Source organism: Loxodonta africana, chromosome 4 (genome assembly GCF_030014295.1).
Source record: "Loxodonta africana isolate mLoxAfr1 chromosome 4, mLoxAfr1.hap2, whole genome shotgun sequence".
Taxonomy (NCBI): domain Eukaryota; kingdom Metazoa; phylum Chordata; class Mammalia; order Proboscidea; family Elephantidae; genus Loxodonta; species Loxodonta africana.
The window spans coordinates 159,839,325-159,860,246 of record NC_087345.1 but is presented as its reverse complement, the minus strand read 5'-3'; the positions used below and the strand labels follow the sequence as shown (position 1 = coordinate 159,860,246).

Genomic DNA, 20,922 nt, shown 5'->3' with positions numbered 1-20,922 from the left:
CTATTTGCATTTTTATTCTAAGAAATGAGCTTAGTTATCATAACCAAATCTCCTCCTTAATTAAAAATGCAGGTGAAGTTTTAAATAACAACATAAAACCGATGCGTTTGTAGAAAAACAGGGCATACATCAAGGTATGCTTCCCCTATGTTTGCTACAAATTTGAACACTAGCCACTAAAATTAAGGTTACAACTTATCTGAATTCTTAGATGAAGAATTTCATCCTTCACATGTATATCCCTAATACTGTATAATGTCAAACCCTAAAAGGCACAATTAATACTTATTGGACAGACTAGGGGATAGCCTGTGACAAATGCCATTTGCCATCTAATGTTGTATGGCCCATGAGCTAAGAATAATTTTTACATGTTTAAATGGTTGAAAAATATTCAAAAGAGGAATAATATTTTACAACACGTGAAAATTACATGAAATTCAAATTTCAGTACCCATAAATAAAATCTTATTATAACACAGCCAGAATAACTTTTATGTATTGCCTATGGCTGCTTTTGCACTACACTGGCAGAGTTGAGTGGTTGGAACATAGACTGTAGACAGTCTATGGTTCTTTGTTCACATGGTATTTTCACCAGGACAGACTATATGTTGCATGATAAAGCAAGTCTTAACATATATAAAAAAATTATAATCAAGAATGTTATCTGCTCGAAACAATTAAAAGTCAATAATAATAAGATATCTAGAAAAACCACATGTATTTGGAAAGCAAACTACACACTTCTAAATAATCCATGAGTGAATGAAGAAACCACAAGGGCAATTAGGAAATGTTTGAACTGAATGATAATGAATAAAATCAAAGCCAGAAACCTGCTGCTGTTGAGTCAATTCTGACACATAGTGACCCTATAGGACAGAGCAGAACTGCACCCATAGTATTTTCAAGGAACAACTGGTGGATTAGAACCGCCGACCTTTTGGCCAGCAGCCAAGCCCTTAACCACTTGAACCAGTGAGGGGGAAGAAATAAGAGCTAAGGGAACCCAAAGTAAATAAAAGGAAGAAATAATAAATATAAGAGTAGAAATAAAAGAAATTGGAGACAAACAATAAAGAAAATTAACAAAGCCAAAAGCTGATTCTTTGAAAATATGAACAAAATCATTAAAATATTAGTTAGAATAATTAAAATCAATGATACAAGGTTTTATCTTAATAAGATAGGGAAAAAACAACAACAGTAACAGCAGCAAAATAAATCCAAAGTAAGTAGAAGAAAGAAAGTAATATAGGGACAGAAATCAATTAGATAGAAAGCAGACAAAAAATAGAAAAAAAAATCAAAATTAAATTTATGTAAAGAGATCATCAAAATTACCAAAACAGAGAGAGAAAGGGAAAGGAGAGAGAGAACATAAAAAAAAAAAATACCAATATCAGGAATATAAGAGGGGTTATCACTATAGATTCTACAAACATTGAAATAATAATAAGTAAATTTTACAAACAACTTCATGTCAACAAATTTGATACAATAAAAATCAGAGAAAGAGTGGATTTAATGAAAATTAAAAACTTCTATTTATCAAAATATATCAATAAGAATATATATTCCATACACTTGGAGAAAATATTTCTAAAACATGTTTTAAAAAGGATAGGAATTCAAGTTATATAAAACCTATGCAACTCATTCATAAAAACACAAGCATCCCAATAGAAAGTAGGTAAAATATGTGAACAGAAAACTCACAAAACAAACTATAGAAATAGCCAATAAATCCATGCAAAAGTGCTCAACATCAATCGTTATCAGAAAAATTAAAATTAAAACCACAATGAGCTATTACTTAGGATAAGCGAAGCACCTCTTGAGGGCCCTAGATTAGCAAAGCACTACTGAAGAAGAACAAATTAGAAGACCTCACACTTCCAACCTCAGAACCTACAATACAGCCATGGTAGTCAAAACAGGCTGGTACAGAAACAACAACGGACACAGTGACCAATGAAACAGAATTGAGAACACAGAAGTAAGTCCCCTCACCTGTGGACAGCTGATCTTCAACAAAGGGCCAAAATCCATTCAATGGGGAAGATATAGTCTCATTAATAAATGGTGCTGGCAAAACTGACATCCATTTGCCGAAAAATGAAACATGATCCATAGCTCACACCATATATATACACTAACTCAGGATGGATCAAAGACCTAAATGTGAAACCTAAAACTATAAAGATCAGGGAAGAAAAATAGGGGCAAACTTAGAGGCCATAATTTATGGCATAAATAAACTATAAACCAAACCAGAAACCAAACCCACTGCCGTCGAGTCGATTCTGACTCACAGCGAACCTATAGGACAGAGTAGAACTGCCCCATAGAGTTTCCAAGAAGCACCTGGTGTATTGCACTGCCAACCTCTCAGTTAGCAGCCATAGCACTTAACCACTACGCCACCATAAAACATACCCAAAGTGTACAAACAGCAGAAGATAAACGAGACAACTGTGACCTTCTAAAAATTAAACACTTACGTGCATGAAAAGACTTCTCCAAAAGAATGAAAACAGAATCTACAGGCTGAGAAAAAAAAAACAAAAACTTTGGCAACGACATATCTGGCAAGGGAATAATCTCAAAAACTTCAACACCTCGACAATAAAAAGACAAATAATTCAATTAAAAAATGAGCAAAGGACATTAACAGCATTCCACTAAAGAAGACATTCAGGCAGCCAACAAATACTTGAAGAGATGCTTGCAATCATTAGAGAAATGCAAATCAAAAAACAGCGAGATATCACTTCACCACAGCAATAATAGCAATGATTAGCAAAACAGAAAACAACAAATGCTTACGAGGGTGTGGGGAGACTGGAACTCTCGTACACTGCTGATGGGATTGTAAAATGGTACAACCACTGTGAAAAATGGCATGGCACTTCTTTAAAAAATTAGAAATAGAGATATCATATAACCCAGCAATCCCACTACTAGATATATACCCCAGAGAAATAAGAGCCATGACATGAATAGATACATTCATACCCATGTTCATCACAACATTATTCACAATAGCAAAAAGATGGAAACAACCTAAGTGCCCATTAACAGATGAATGAATAAACAAACTGTGGTACATACACACAATGGAATACTATGCAATGTTAAAGAATGTCAATGAATTCATAAAGCACTTACAACATGGATGAATATGGAAGACATTACACTGACTGAAATAAGTCCATCAAAAAGGACAAATATTGTTTGAGACCACTGTTATAAAAAGTCAAGAAAATTTTACATACAGAAACAAATATTCTTTGATGGTTACCAGTGATGGGAAGGGGATGGAGGCAAAATCACTTGCTAAATATTAGACATGTATTAATCTGGGTGAAGGGAAAGACAATACACGATAAGGAGAGGTCAGCACAACATGACCAAAGCAAGACACCAGGAGGTACATAAAAGTAAAAGGCAATAAAGGTAACTACTATTACATACACAATCCTACAATATCAGTAATAACAATTTATGAGTGGATACATAGGTAGATAACTAAGCTGAAGAGGTTTGGGGTGGTGTGTAGGAGTATGCCTGCAAGCATATATAGGTTTGGCAGAGGATATTCTTACATATGCATTTGTATGTGCTATAAGTATGTCCATGTATATAGTAGAGCATACAGGGGGCAAAGTTATGAAAACTTCTTAGCCATAACCAAACACCTTGAAGGACTGAGTCACTGGGTTTGAGGGCTTAAGACCATCATCTTGGGAAAGTTAATTGGCATAACATAGTCCATAAAGACAATGTTCTACACCTGACTTTGGAGAATGGTGACTGGGGTCTTAAAATCTTGGAAGGGCCCATCTAGGATACAAGTATTGATCTCTTCCTGTCTGGAGCAAAGAAGAGTAAAGAAAATAAAATACTCAAGGAAACAATTAGTCTAAAGGACTAATGGAACACATGAACCACGGCCTCCGCTAACCTGTGACCAAAAGAACTGGATGGTGCCTGAATCACTACCAACTGCTCTGACTAGGATCACAACAGAAGGTCTTACACAGAGTGAGAGAAAAATGTAGAATGAAATTAAAATTCAGGAAAAGACTTACTGGTCTGATAGAGACTGGGGAACCCCCAAGAGTATGGCCTTTAGACACTCTTCAAACCTGGAATTGAAGCCACTCCCAGAGATCACCTTTCAGCCAAACAATAGGCCTAGAAAGTGAACAATAACGTCCATGAGGAATATGCTCCTCAGAACAACTAACCATATGAGACCAAAAGGGCAACATTTGCCCAAAATATAAGTTCAGAAGGAAAGAAGGAGCAGGAAAGATGTTCAAATGAAAACAGGGAACCCAGGGAGGAAGTGGGTAGAGTGCTATTACACTGAGCAGATTACAACTAATGTCATGAAATAAAAAATGTATAAATTGTTGAATAGGAAACTAATTTGCTCTGTAAACTCTCACCGAAACCACGAAAAAATGGTTGGGGCAAAATAATCAACAGCAACAACAATGAACAAAACTGAGGTGTTTTTAGGCAGTCATCATTTGGCTGTATCATCTGATTTAAGACCTGATTTAAGATCTCTGAAGTCAGATAGGTTTGAGTCTTGGCCCTGTTATGCTACAGTGGTGTGGTCTCAGTTCCATCATTTACAAAATGAGGATAATAATAAAACAAGTCCCACGGGCAAAAACAGGTAAGATATTGCCTGACATAACAAATTGAAAGCTGGTGATTTTAGTAATAGTGATGCATCCATCTTATGAATACAGTTACATGGTAAATTATGCATATTTCTGTACAGATAATTTTAAATAAGCAAATGTTCTGCATTTAGCTGTTAGATGTTTGGAAATGGTTATAGAGTCTTGGTAGAATCTTGCACCCATTCAAAAATCTTTATTTCATAAGCAGTAATAAAATTTTTGATTGACTCTCTTGAAATAATTTTCCAGTACTTCAAAATAATATGTGTCATCATGTAATCAGTGCCTTGAGAAGTTTTCAGAGCTAAGTTTGAAAATGTGTTAGAACATTAAAAATATCACTGTGTCAATATTTGAAGTCTACTAAAGCCCAGAGAAGAGTGATTAAAGTGTAGTATTGATTTTTTAAAGTATATAGCATTGCATTTGGAAAAAGTAGAATCACTACAACAAATTCAAATACATTTTTGCAGTAATACTAAAACTTAATTTAAAAAAACAATAGGAGTAAGAATATGAGCTTTAAATAATTAAAGAGTCCAGCTGATATGAAAGGTGATATATAGTGTTTTAAAAATGTATAATTCATTGTAAATCTAAAGTGTGTAAACAAAAAAAACTCGTTGTCCAGTTGATTCCAACTCACAGCGACCCTATAGGACAGAGTAGAACTGCCCCATAGGGTTTCTAAGGAGTGTTGGTAGATTCAAATTGCCAATCTTTTGGTCAGCAGCTGAGCTCTTAACCACTGCGCCACCAGGGCTTCAAAACCTAAAGTGTGTAGGCTATCAGAAATAATAAACAATTTGAAAAGTTACTATTTTCCTTTATACCACAGTTTATCTTTCTTATTTGGGCATTTAAAGTCAGTTTTTTAATGGGGATATTAGAGTTTGTTATTCTGATCAATTATTAAATTAGGTCTAATATCTGTATGTTGTATTATAAAATACACACTATTAAACAGTACCTGATATTTTTATTTTGTCCTAAGAAGGCCTGGCAGTCTTAGCCTAGGACTTGAGGTCTTTGCTGTTCACTGGCAGTGACCCACTAGGGGGCATTTCTTTGGTCATGTGGAATCATCGCCCACACAGCTTTGAAGGTCTCCTCTACACCGTGTTTCTTAGGTCTATTATGCCTATTAAACTGTAAGCAAGAGTTATACATCCACTTATCACGTATAAAGTTTTTTTTTCAGCAGCTTATTAAATAAGTTTTCAAACATATGAAAAATTCTTACTATGAATATCCACATGCTGACCACTTAGATTGCACAATGAAAATTACTATATCTGCTTTATCATATATTTTTTTACCCATCCCTCTCCCCATCTATTAATCCATATGTTTGATGCGTTCACAGAAAGTTGCAGCCAACAGTACACTTTCCACCAAATACTTCAGCATGTATATCATTAACTAAACTCAGGTGGGCACAAACTATTGCCTATGGGCCATTTTTTTGTGTTTGTGAATAAAGTTTTATTAGAACACAACCACACCCTTTTCTTCATATATTGTCTACACCTAATTTCATCCTACAATGCCAGAGTTTAGTGGTTGTGACAGAGACCATGTGGCCCGCAAAGCCTAAAATCTTACTATTTAGTCCTTTAAGAAAACATTTGTCCTACTCAGAGCTAGAGTTCAATATACTTTAAGATCTTTTTGTCTTTTTTTAAATTTTGAGGTAAAATTTACATTATATGAAATGCACGAATCTCAAGTCTGCTATTTGATAAGTTGTAACAAATGCATTCACCTATGCAAACCAAATCCCTAACAAAATGCAGAACATTACTGTCATCCCAAAAGTTCCTTCAAAAACCTTCCCCACCTCTACCGTCCAACACAACCACGGTTTTGATTCCTTTTCCACCGTACATTAGTTTTGCCTGTTCTATAACTTTTATGTAAATGGACTTATCCAGTTGTTTTTGTTGTTGTTAGGTGCCCTTGAGTCAGTTCTGACTCATAGCGACCCTATGCACAAAAGAACGAAACAATGCCCAGTCCTGCGCCATCCTTACAATCATTGTTATGCTTGGGCCCATTGTTGCAGCCACTGTGTCAATCCACCTCATTGAGGGTCTTCCTCTTTTCCACTGACCCTGAGCTTTGCCAAGCATGATGTCCTTCTCCAGAGACTGATCCCTCCTGACAACATGTCCAAAATATGTAAGATGCAGTCTCGCCACCCTTGCTTCTAAGAAGCATTCTGGTTGTACTTCTTCCAAGACAGATTTATTCATTCTTCTGGCAGTCCATGGTATATTCAATATTCTTCACCAAAACCACAATTCAAAGGCATCAATTCTTCTTCGGACTTCCTTATTCATTGCCCAGCTTTCACATACACATGATGCGATTGAAAATACCATGGCTTGGGTCAGGTGCACCTTAGTCTTCAAGGTGACATCTTTGCTCTTCAACACTTTAAAGAGGTCCTTTGCAGCAGATTTACCCAACGCAATGTGTCTTTTGATTTCTCGACTGCTGCTTCCATGGCTGTTGATTGTGGATCCAAGTCAAATGAAATCCTTGACAACTTCAATCTTTTCTCCGTTTATCATGATGTTGCTCATCGGTCCTGTTGTGAGGATTTTTGTTTTCTTTATATTGAGGTGTAATCCATACTGAAGGCTTTGGTCTTTAATCTTCATCAGTAAGTGCTTCAAGTCCTCTTCATTTTTAGCAAGCAAGGTCATGTCGTCTGCATAACGCAGGTTGTTAATGAGTCTTCTTCCAATCCTGATGCCCCATTCTTCTTCATACAGTCCAGCTTCTCGGATTATTTGCTCAGCATACAAATTGAATAGGTATGGTGAAAGAATACAACCCCGACGCACACCTTTCCTGACTTTAAACCAGTCAGTATCCCCTTGTTCTGTCTGAACAACTGCCTCTTGATCTATGTAAAGGTTACTCATGAACACAACTAAATGTTCTGGAATTCCCATTCTTCACAATGTTATCCATAATTTGTTATGATACACACAGTTGAATGCCTTTGCATAGTCAATAAAATACAGGTAAACATCCTTCTGGTATTCTCTGCTTTCAGCCAGGATCCATCTGACATCAGCAATGATATCCCTGGTTCGACATCCTCTTCTGAAACTGGCCTGAATTTCTGGCAGTTCCCTGTCGATATACTGCTGTGGCCGTTTTTGAATGATCTTCAGCAAAATTTTGCTTGCGTGTGATATTAATGATATTGTTCTATAATTTCCACATTCAGTTGGATTGTCTTTCTTGGGAATAGGCATACATATGGATCTCTTCCAGTCAGCTGGCCAGGAAGCTGTCTTCCATATTTCTCGGCATAGACGAGTGAGCACCTCCAGCGCTGCATCTGTTTGTTGAAACATCTCAATTGATATTCCATCAATTCCTGGAGCCTTGTTTTTCGCCAATGCCTTCAGAGCAGCTTGGACTTCTTCTTTCAGTACCGTCGGTTCCTGATTATATGCTACCTCTTGAAATGCTTGAACATCGACTAATTCTTTTTGGTATAATGACTATGTGTATTCCTTCCATCCATTAGAGACACTTTCGCATGAAGCTTGTTTTACTCAGCACAATGCTTTTCGGATTCATTCATGTTGTGGCATGTGTCAATAATTCTTTGCTTTTTATTGGTGAGTAGTATTCCATTATCTGAGTTTATTAATTTATTCTTCTATGATAGATATTTGGGTTTTTTTCCCATTTGAGACTGTTATGAATAAAGCTGCTCTGAATACTCTTACACAAGTCCTTAGGGGCATATATTTTTATTTCTTTTTGGTAAACGCCTAGGAGTAGAAGTGCTGTGTCACAGGGTGAGGCAAAGGTTAATTTTTTAAGACACTGCCAGAGCTTTTTGTAAGGTAGTTGTACCATTTCACACTTCCACCTACAGTCTTAGAGTCCCCAGTGTTCCATACCCTTTCCAATATTTGTTGTCTTTTTCTTTTTGGAAAGAGGTAATGCATACCATATTATCATGTTTTCATTTTACTATTTCCATAGAGTCAAAATAGGTGGAAAATCCCCATTATTGTCTAGATAGACCTCTCAGAATTCCAACAAACCAATTAAGATAATCTGGTTTGATATTGTAGAATCATAAACATTTTGAAAATGGTACAAGAGTATATAAATTAGACATTATAATTGTTAATATATACATATCAGTCCAGATTCTAATCCCCTAATCACTCTGAAAAATAAATAAATAAAAGAAATCCAAAATATTTACCAGACATATCACCGTTGTGATCATAGAATGGAGGTGAAGTATCAGACATTCCATTTCTCTTTGTCCATCCAAGTTGCAGACTTTGATCCTGTGTCATAGTACAGAGCCCATCCTCAAAATCACATCTTTCATAATTGGAGCCTAATAAGAAAAAAAAAAGAAATTAGCTTTCACAGCCCCATTTGGCTTCCTGAGAAAGAAGACAATAGTAGAAATAGAAAGCTTAGTAAATGACAAACACATATTAACATAAAGATTATTTTTCACACTTTAACTCTTCCATTAATGCAAAACATTTTTGCATGACATTCTGATAAATTACTACACGCAAAAACCAGTGTGGTCAAATGGAAAGAAGGTCACACAGGGTCAGAAGATCGAAGACCTAATCCTGGTTTTGCCTCTTATAAACTGAGCGTCTTAGGCAACAACCACAGCAAGCCCTTTTGTCTACTAGCAAGAGCAGAATAACATTCTTTGCGGTCTTCCACAAATAGTTGTTACGAGGATCTAATGATAACGTATATAAAAATACTTTGAAAACTCCATATAGTATGAGGAATTATTATTAAGGTTGTATCTTCTACTCAGACTTGATATGCCTCCCACCCAGGCATATTGGAATTTCAGGGTTGGGCCAGACCAAGTCACAGAAGCCTCAATAACTAAAGCTCAACTATCCGTGGCTGTCATGTCACTACCCCCTGGGATTAAGCACAACACCCAAATTTAAATCTCAATGATCTAGAAATGTTTGGTGCTTTATTTGCAACAAAGACATTATTGCTGGCTCCTGTTCTGTTTTTCTGGGCACAAGTAATCCAAGAGGTTTAGGAGAGGTAGAGGGGTTTGGGGACTTGGTTGTTCACAATAACCAGACAGGCTTGATTACATTATCCAACATCTGCAAATGCCACTCTCTAAAAATTGAATGACCTCAGCCTGAAATAACCCCTCTCTGGAACTGGTGTTTAACAGCTGCAGTGATATGCCTTTGAAAGTTTGTTCTTGCCCTAACTGGTTGCACTAGCAGGAATAAATACAATGGTTAATAGTTAGGCAGCTTGGCAGCCTAGCCACAGGAAGTGTTTTATTTAATTACATATTTTGGGTGAAAATATGGTGAAAGAAAAATTTTGCTGAACATTTCACCAAAGTAAAATGGCTGAACTAAACATGTGCCTCTGCTGTATTCAGCAGATTTCCCATGTGGGGAGCTCCAGGCATCCTCTGTAGTGATAAAGAAACTCACTGTACAGAACAAGTAATCACTGCTATCTATAGTGTCTTTCCCTTTCTTTCAGAGACTCACTTGTCCTTATCACCCCTAGTCTTCTGGGCTTGTAGAAAGGACTAACAGAATCATAAAAACTCAGTTGGCAAAGCTTGCATTATCCATGGGGTTGACTTGGCACAGGCCTTCCCATTAGTATTAATGAACTTAAGAGCCACTGTTTTTGGCCCCCATAAATTAACTAATTATGAGATTATAACAGATTGTCATATTCATCAGCCATTGCTGATTCAAATTTGATTCAAGCCAATTTATTAAAGTATTGCCAATCTTTGATTCATTATGCTAGAGGGCATGCTACCTTTCGTAAAGAGGCTTTTGACAATAAGAATATTGAAAAGCCTACTAATTTTCCTCTTTTACCTGGAGATTATGTCTACTGGAAAAGGCACCAGTTAAAGGATTCTCTTGAACCTTTATGGAAGGGAGCTTAACTTAGTCTTACAAATCCTTGTGCTGCCAAAATGCAGGGGGTCAAGACTTGGGTTCATTTATCCCCACTTAGATGGAGTGCTAAGCCTTGTGAAGGATTGAAATTAAATTTTTTTATTGTACTTTAGATGAAGGGTTACAAAAAAATTAGTTTCTCATTAAACAATTAAAACACACATTGTTTTGTAAAACTGGTTGTTTGCCAACCCCAGAACACGTCAACACTCTTCCCTTCTTGGCCTTGGGTCCCGTTACCAACTTTCTTGTCTGTTCCTGCCTTCTCGTCCTTGCCCCTGTCTGGCATGCCCATTTAGTCTTGTTTTGTTTTATGAGCCTGTCTAATCTTTGGCTGAAGGGTAAACCTCAGGAGTGACTTCAGTATTGAGTTAAAAGGGTGTCCGGGGCCAAACTCTAGGGGTTTCTCCAGTCTCTGTCAGACCAATAATTCTGATCTTTTTGGTGTGTGTGTGTGAGTTATTATTTTGTTCTACATTTTTATCTAGCTCTGCCTGGGACCATCTATTGTGATCCTTGTCAGTGCATTCGGTGGTGGTAGCCGGGCACTAACTAGTTTTGCTAGACTCAGTCTGGGGGAGGCTGTGGTAGTTGTGGACCATTGGTCCTTTAGACTAATCCTTCCCTTGTGTATTTGGTTTTCTTCATTCTCCCTTGCTCCAGATGGGGTGGTACAAGTAGAGTATCCTAGATGGCTGCTCACAAGCTTTTAAGACCCCAGACGCTACTCAACAAAGTAGGATGTAGAACATTTTCTTTATAAACTATGTTATGCCAATTGTGCTAGATGTTCCCCTAGACCATGGTCCCCAGCACTTAGCTTAGTAATTCAGTCTCTCAGGGAGTTTGGATGTACCCATGAAGCTTCTATGGCTTTGACTTGGTGAAATTGTGCTGACTTCCCCAATATTGTGTACTGTCTTACCCTTCACCAAAGTTGCCACATATCTATTGTCTAGTTACTGTTTTTCTCTCCTCTCCCCTCCCCTCCCTAGTAACCATCAAAGATTGTTTCTGTGTGTAAACGTTTTCATGAGTTTTTGTAATAGTGGTCTCATAGAATATTTGTCCTTTCGTGATTGACTTATTTCACTCAGTATAATGTCCTCCAGATTCATCCATGTTGTGAGATGTTTCACAGATTCATCAATGTTCTTTATTGTTGCATAGTACTCCATTGTGTGTATGCACCATAGTGTGTCTAACCATTCATCTGTTGATGGGCACTTATGTTTCTTCCAGCTTTATGCTATTGTGAATAATGCTGCAATGAACATAGGTATGTATACGTCTATTTGTGTGATGGCTCTTATTTCTGTATGACATATTCGTAGGAGTGGGATTGCTGGGTCATATGGTATTTCTATTTCTAGCTTTTTAAGGAAGCACTATATTGTTTTCTAAAATGGTTGTACCATTTTACATCCTCACCAGCAGTGAATAAGGCTTCCAAGCTCCCTGCAGCCTCTCCAATATTTGTTATTTTCTGTTATTTTGATTTGCACCTGTATTGCTGGGGTGAAATGGCATCTAATCGTAGTTTTGATTTCCATTTCTCTAATGACTAGTAATTGCAAGCATTTCTTCATATGTCTGTTAGCCGCCTGAATGTATTCTTTGGTGCATTGTCTGTTCATATCCTTTGCCCATTTTTTTAAATTGGATTACTTGTCTTGTTTTTATAGAGGTTTTGTCTTAGTTATCCAGTGCTGCTATAACAGAAGTACCACAAGTAGATGGCTTCAGCAACCAGAAGTTTATTCTCTCACAATCTAGTAGTCTGGAAGTCCAAATTCAGGGCATCAGCCCCAGGGGACATCTTTCTCTCTCTACGAATCTGGAGGAAGGTCTCTGTCTTCAATCTTCCCTGATCTAGGAGCTTCTCAGCCCAAGGACCCCTGATCCAAAGGATGCACCCCTCTCCCGGCACTACTTTCTTGGTGGTATGGGGTTCCACCCTTTCTCTTCTGTCTTTTATATCTCAAAAGAGATTGACTTAAGACACAATATAATCTTGTAGACTGAGTCCTGTCTCATTAACATAACTGCCTCTACTCCTGCCTCATTAACATCATAGAGCTTGGATTTACAACACATAAGAAAATCACATCAGATGACAAAATTGTACATGATCACACATTACTGGGAACCATAGACTAGGCAAGTTGACAAGATATTTTGGGGGGACACAGCTCCATACATGACAGGTATTGAATTTTCCTATAGATTTCAGAGATTAGACCTTTGTTGGATTTGTCATAGCCATAAATTTTTTCCCAGCTTTTAGGTTCTCTTTTTACTCTTTTGGTGAAGTCTTTTGATGAGCATTAAGTGTTTAATTTTGAGAAGATCCCGGTTATCTTGCTTAGCTACTGGTATTTATGTACTGTTAGTTGTGGTTTGCATCCTGTTTATGCCATGTATTAGGTCCTCTAGCTTGACCCTATTTTTTTCTTCTATGATCTTTACAGTTTTTAGTTTTATATAAGGGTCTTTGACTCATTTTGAATTAGTTTTTGTGTGTGGTCTTAGGTATTGGTCCTGTTTGATTTTTTTAAAGATAGACATCCAGGCCTGCCAGCACCATTTGTTAAAAGGACTGTCTTTTTCCCATTTAATGGACTGTGGAACTTTGTAAGGGTTTTGTAGATAACGTGAGAGTAGGTGGATAGATTTACATCTGGGTTCTCAATTCTGTTCCATTGGTCTATTTGTCTGTCATTGTACCAGTACCATGCTGTTTTGACTACTGGAGTTGTATATTAGGTTCTGAGGTCAGTGTCTAGTGCTGCTATAACAGAAATACCACAAGTGGATGGCTTTAACAAAGAGAAATTTATTTCTTCACAGTAAAGTAGACTGAAAGTTCAAATTCAGGGTGTCAGCTCCAGGGGAAGGGTTTCTCTGTTGGCCTTCTCATCAATCTTCCCCTGGACTAAGAGCTTCTCCAAGCAGGGACCCTGGGTCCAAAGGATGCACTCTGCTTCTGGCAATGCTTTGTTGATGGTATGAAGTACCCCCTCTGTGCTCCTTTCCCTTTCCTTTTTGTCTCTTGAGAGCTAAAAAATGGTGCAGGCCACATCCCAGGGAAACTTCCTTTACATTGGGTCAGGGATGTGACCTGGGTAAGGGTGGTGCAACCCCACCCTAATTCTCTGTTACATAAAATTACAATCACAAAATGGAGTACAACCACACAATACTGGGAATCATGGCCTAATCAAGTTGACACATATTTTGGGAGGACACAATTCAATTCATAACAGTCAGGTAGTACAAATCCTCCTTTATTCTTTTTTCTTCAGTAGCGCTTTGCTTATCCAGGGCCTCTTTCCTTTCCATATAAAGTTGATGATTAGTTTTTCCATCTATTGCATTATATTTATAGATTGCTTTGGGTAGAACTGACATTTTCATAATGTTGTGTCTACCTACCCATGTTGAAGAAATTGAAGATTTTTACCAGCTTCTGCAGTCTGAAATTGATCAAACATGCAATCAGGATGCATTGATAATTACTGGTGATTGGAATGCAAAAGTTGGAAACGAAAAAGAATCGGTAGTTGGAAAATACAGCCTTGGTGACAGAAACAATGCCAGAGATTCCATGATACAATTTTGAAAGACCAATGACTTCTTAATTTCAAATACCTTTTTCACCAACATAAATGGCGACTATACACATGGACCTTGCCAGGTGGAATATACAGGAATCAAATTTACTCTATCTGTGGAAAGAGACGATGGAAATGCTCAATATCATCAGTCAGAACAAGGCCAGGTACCGATTTTGGAACAGATCATGAATTGCTTACATGCAATGAACACTAATGACCAAAGACCAGACAAGTTGTAGAAAAACATCAAGGACATAATACATGAAGAAAGCAAAAGGTCATTGAAAAGACAGAAAAGACCAAGATGGATGTTGGAGGAGACTCTGAAACTTGGTTTCGAAAGTCGAGCAGCTAAAGCAAGAGGAAGAATTGATGAAGTAAAAGAATTGAACAGAAGATTTCAAAGGGCGGCTAGGGAAGACAAAGTAAAGTGTTATAATGACATGTGCAAAGAGCTGGAGATGGAAAACTAAAAGGGAAGAACACACTCGGCATTTCTCAAGCTGAAAGAACTAAAGAAAAAACTCAAGCCTTGAGTTGTAATAGTGAAGGATTCTATGGGAAAAATATTAAATGATGCAGGAAGCATCAAAAGAAGATGGAAAGAATACACAGAGTCATTATACCAAAAAGAATTAGTTGATGTTCAAGCATTTCAAGAGGTAGCATATGATCAGGAACCGATGGTACTGAAGGAAGAAGTCCAAGCTGCTCTGAAGGCATTGGTGAAAAACAAGGCTCCCGGAATTGATGGAATATCAATTGAGATGTTTCAACAAATGGATGCAGCGCTGGAGGTGCTCACTCGTCTATGCCGAGAAATATGGAAGACAGCTTCCTGGCCAACTGACTGGAAGAGATCCATATTTATGCCTATTCCCAAGAAAGGCAATCCAACTGAATGTGGAAATTATAGAACAATATCATTAATATCACACGCAAGCAAAATTTTGCTGAAGATCATTCAAAAACGGCCACAGCAGTATATCGACAGGGAACTGCCAGAAATTCAGGCCAGTTTCAGAAGAGGATGTAGAACCAGGGATATCATTGCTGATGTCAGATGGATCCTGGCTGAAAGCAGAGAATACCAGAAGGATGTTTACCTGTATTTTATTGACTATGCAAAGGCATCCAACTGTGTGGATCATAACAAACTACGGATAACGTTGTGAAGAATGGGAATTCGAGAACACTTAATTGTGCTCATGAGTAACCTTTACATAGATCAAGAGGCAGTTGTTCAGACAGAACAAGGGGATACTGACTGGTTTAAAGTCAGGAAAGGTGTGTGTCGGGGTTGTATTCTTTCACCATTCCTATTCAATTTGTATGCTGAGCAAATAATCCGAGAAGCTGGACTATACGAAGAAGAATGGGGCATCAGGATTGGAAGAAGACTCATTAACAACCTGTGTTATGCAGATGACATGACCTTGCTTGCTGAAAGTGAAGAGGACTGAAGCACTTACTAATGAAGATCAAAGATCAAAGCCTTCAGCCTGGATTACACCTCAACATAAAGAAAACAAAAATCCTCACAACAGGACCGATGAGCAACATCATGATAAACGGAGAAAAGATTGAAGTTGTCAAGGATTTCATTTGACTTGGATCCACAATCAACAGCCATGGAAGCAGCAGTCGAGAAATCAAAAGACGCATTGCATTGGGTAAATCTGCTGCAAAGGACCTCTGTAAAGTGTTGAAGAGCAAAGATGTCACCTCGAAGACTAAGGTGCACCTGACCCAAGCCATGGTATTTTCAATCACATCATATGCATGTGGAAGCTGGACAATGAATAAGGAAGTCCAAAGAATTGATGCCTTTGAATTGTGGTTTTGGTGAAGAATATTGAATATACCATGGACTGCCAGAAGAATGAATAAATCTGTCTTGGAAGAAGTACAACCAGAATGCTTCTTAGAAGCAAGGATGGCGAGACTGCATCTTACATACTTTGGACATGTTGTCAGGAGGGATCAGTCTCTGGAGAAGGACATCATGCTTGCCAAAGCTCAGGGTCAGCGGAAGAGAGAAAGACCCTCAACGAGGTGGATTGACACAGTGGCTGCAACAATGGGCTCAAGCATAACAACGATTGTAAGGATGGCACAGGACCGGGCAGTGTTTCGTTCTGTTGTGCATGGGGTCGCTGTGAGTCAGAATCGACTCGGTGGCACCTAACAACAACAGCAACAACAACATTCTACTGTGGGTCATCATTCTTCTTAAGGCATGGCATGAAAACACTTTCGTTAGGTTGGTCCAGCTGCGCTTGGATTAACACTTCAGTGGAATTAGAACACAACATTGCAAAAACACACCAAAAGGCCGCCTGGTACACATTTCTGAACAAGCCAGGTTCAGTTTTTCCTTTTCTAATATTTTTATCCAGCTACCTAATGGAATGAGAACCTGGATTAAGTCAATTCTGTTCTCTGATAACATGATTTTAATGTTGACAATCATTACAGCTTGCACCGTTAAAAGTTGTATGAAAGTTACCACTAATACCTTGGCCCAGAGAAGCAATCTGATGCCTGTGCATAGGCTAATGTATGTGGAAGCTATTAGCATTCTCCATAAACTGGAAGAACCAGCGTTTAGCTTTTTCATTTGAAACGGTCAACAGGTCTCTAAGGACAAGCCACCCACCCTAACATCATCAGAGGTGACTGTCATAGCATGGTGAAGACACCCAGAGCTGCCTAGCAACTAAGGCACCAGTGGTGCCCAACTATCAAAACCGATAGTGTCTGGGGTCTTAAATGTTTGCTGGTTCAAGCAGCCACTAGGGAGGAGCACAGCCAATGGTGATTTAAAGACAATTCCATGCAGAGGAAACTAATTCTTAAGTTGATCAGATGATATTCAATAAAATCCTTGATCAAAAGCAGAGAATTGTAAGAGAAATTTTACTGAATCTTTGATCAAGGTAAAATGGCTGAACTAAATCCATGCCTCTGTGGTATTCAGCAGAATTAAAACCAAAATAACAGAGCCTGACATTTAGGCTCCTTATGTGGCTAGCAACCATGGGCAATTAAGGAAACGTTTTCTCTGTGGTTAATGCAGAATGTGGAAAGAATGTATCTAATGCTTATTGCAAGCCCCAATACCAAACATCCTCAAGAAATGTTTTACAAGCAAGATATTTTTATGACCTATGTGTTGTAAACGTCTTGTGACTATCACTGTAGTCTCTGTGCTCACACTAATTTCTGCCGTTAACCCATGTAACCAATCCTTGTAGCCTACCTATGCACATATATCCAGTGAAAGTCTGTTTCCTGCTTAGTTTAACCCTTCTTTTTGTGACCACGATTGAAGACTAGCCAATCAATGATTTTTGTTGTAATTTCCTTCATCCTTGCTTGAGATGCTTTCTCTGGACTCTGGTTTTTCACTTGTGTGAGCCGGTGATTTCCCATTCCAATGAATCTTTAATGCTGAATAAATCCTCTGAATTTTCATTGTAAGGTCTGAGTAGTTTTTCTCGACGATAACGTTATTTAACAATAATGTATCAGGTACATTTTCTTTAGCTCATCCAAATGAGTACTAAAAGCTGATTTTAAAATATCACTTTTAAATAATGTTAACTATACCTACTTTGTCACCAAGGCCCATTTTATTTTTTTTCTGCAAAAATCCCTTATTTTGAAAGGTTATGCCAACTAGTTGTACCCTGCAATAACCAGAATCCTAATGGCTATAATTTGTTGCAGTTCTTTGTTCTTTGCTAGGCGTTATTTATTCCTTACAGCAATCCCACAAAGCAGGCATTTTCTTCCATTTTAAAGGTAAAGAAACTTTGATGTTTCTTAGAGACATTAAGTAACTTGATCAAGATGGAATAGCTAGTGAGACCAAGAGTGGAACTGGGTCTTTTTGATTTCAGAACCTGAGCTCTTAAGGCTCTGCTCTGAGCATTAATTGTTAATCCACTGTCCCATTTTTATAGCGTTCTCTCAGAGCTTCTAGTTAGCATGAGGAAACCAGTACGGCCAGACAGAGTTGATATCACTCTTCTAAAAGCAATGAAAGCTGACTAGCTTACGAATCACTGTTGTTAGTTGTTGTCATCTCTGACTCATGGTGACCTAACGTATAACAGAATGAAACTTTGCCCTGCCCTGCACCATCTTCCCTATCATTGGTATGCTTGAGTTCGTTGTTGTAATTATTGTGTAGTGCCTTCCAACCTAGTGAGCTCATTTTCCAGCACAATACTGAACAATATTCTGTTGTGATCCCAAAGGTTTTTATTGGCTAATTTTCAGACTTAGATCATGAGGCCTTTTTCCTAGTCTGTCTTAGTCTGGAAGCTCTGCTGAAACCTGTCCACCAAAGGTGACCCTGCTGGTATTTGAAATACCAGTGACACTGCTTCCTGCGTCATAACAATATACAAGTACACACCACAGTACAACAAACTGACAGCTGGTTTGTGGCTATGAACTATGCCATATATAAATTTACAATTTCCATAAGGCCTTTTAAAATATTCAGAAAAGCTGGAAAATCCCAATCATTACCTGTATAGATCACCTAGTAATCCAGGTAATCGGTTTTAACAAAATGTAAACTAAACTATATACTCAAAAAGTGTCATCCAATTAGCTGAGCAAGTGTCTACATAAATATGTATCCATTTTCAAGTTTCCAGCAATTTTGCAGTGACCTATTTATGATTATAAAATGTTTATATCAATGTGTGAACTACCTTTATCACCATATTTCAGCAATTATGTGTATGAAATGTATACATATTCTCGCATAGGTTTCATTTTCTTTAAATGTCAAGAAATTACCTTGCAGTACAATTACTTAGTTGACTGTTTGACATCTGTTTGCAATGTTTTTTGTTCTTTTTAACACACAAAGATAATGATGACGATTTCTGGAAGTGTTAGAAGTAGAAAAATAGCTAAATAGAACATTTTTCCCTCTGAATAATCTCATCAAGTGTTCCGCTATAAGATGACCTGTTATGATTCTACTGAGATATATTTTCAGCTAATTCTTATAAAAAAGGCAATTGTGAATTTCTAATAACTACTGGATTATTCGAAAATACATCAGAAAGTTTTCCAAGTATTCATTTTTCTCTCAGTAGAGAACTGCACATTTAATTATTTGAATAATTTTCCTTGAATTGTGACTGGTTTACCTCTTAATTCCATATGCCACATATCCACATTAAAATCTGAAACTACTTACTATAAATAAAATCTGTCACCATGTGGATTTCCACCATAGCAGCTATCGCTAAATTTTGTGGAATAATGCCACAGTTGGATAATATATTAATCACTGAGGAGATACATGCAGGAAATCATCAGTAAAACCCATGTTCCTGGAAATTTTGAACCTGTTGGTCTCATCATTCTGTTTTCAATTTTATGATCCCAAAGGTCAGGTGTACTCTATTTAGAGAGGAAGGATGCCTTAATGTTGTGATTTCAGGGTAGCTTGGGAGGCCAAATTATCTCCTGAATTGGTTTCCACAGGGCCATTCTCTCATTTAAGATTCACTGTAGAGGCCCTCATAGATTCAGTCATTGACATTATCATTGTTTTTATTGTTAGTTGCTGTCCTTGAGTAGATTCTGACTCATGGCAGCCCCATGAATGCACAGTAGAGATGCTTCACAGGGTTTTCAAGGCTGTGAACTTTTGGAAGCATATCTTCAGGCCTGTCTTTCGATTGTCCCTGGGGGTTCAAAGTCGACAAACTTTCAGCTGGAAGTCGACCCCTTAACCATTTGCACCACCTAGGGACCCCTATTAACACCATACTGGAAAGAAAAATATTAAATTATATCCCCAAGTGAAAGTTATGGTCAACTTAAGAAATGCTCTGAGGAAGTAGGAAGGAATGGAATATAGTTTTAATAGTGGCAACAGTGAAGAAATTGAGCCAGAACTCATGACTCACTCTGGAAATCATGAGCTGGGTAAAGTATTAAAATGCAAAGTTCTTAGGAGATGGAGAAAAAGGTAAGAATTAGGAAAATCTAGAAGAGGACAGAGTAGAGGGTATTACAATCAAACCAGTAATATCACGATTTTGCCTGAAACCATAATGATGATACACGTCTCTCTTCTACAAGTGCTGTGATACCCAAGTGTAGTCTCTCCATAAGTATTGAGCCCTTCCTTTTTTGAGGAAAGCTACGAATTACACAATCATAAAATTCTGCATACAATTAATTGTACCACTTTTGAAAATTACTTCCTTCACATAGATAACGTATAAAAAGATCTTTATAAAGCACCGTCTCCCTTAGTCTCATTTGCAATGTAAAAATTAATGGCCAATTCCTGAAAAGGTATAACTTAATCCAAAATATACCAATTCAATAAAGGTAAAGTTGAATTATGCTTAGGAGTAAATTTCAATGAAAGACTGCTGTTATTAGTGTTGACAATTTGAAATTAATTGACTCATTTTTATCAGGGAAATGTTCATGTCATTTTTGACACTGAACTAATTTTAATATTTTCATCGAGACTGTATTGTATAAATTTATAAACAAATGTATATAATTTGGAACCAGCACAAAGATTACTTAAGTAGATTTATGTCATATCATTGCCTTTAT

The 20,922-nt window shown here is 37.5% G+C and overlaps 1 protein-coding gene across 1 annotated transcript in view; it reads right to left on the bottom strand.

The window, feature by feature from the left end:
- Positions 1-20,922, bottom strand: part of MALRD1 (MAM and LDL receptor class A domain containing 1) — a 956,759-nt gene that overhangs the window by 921,159 nt on the left and 14,678 nt on the right. Inside the window, exon 2 of the mRNA XM_064284901.1 lies at positions 8,953-9,093. Coding sequence (XP_064140971.1) covers positions 8,953-9,093 — 141 coding nt within the window. The remainder of the gene's footprint in view (positions 1-8,952; positions 9,094-20,922) is intronic.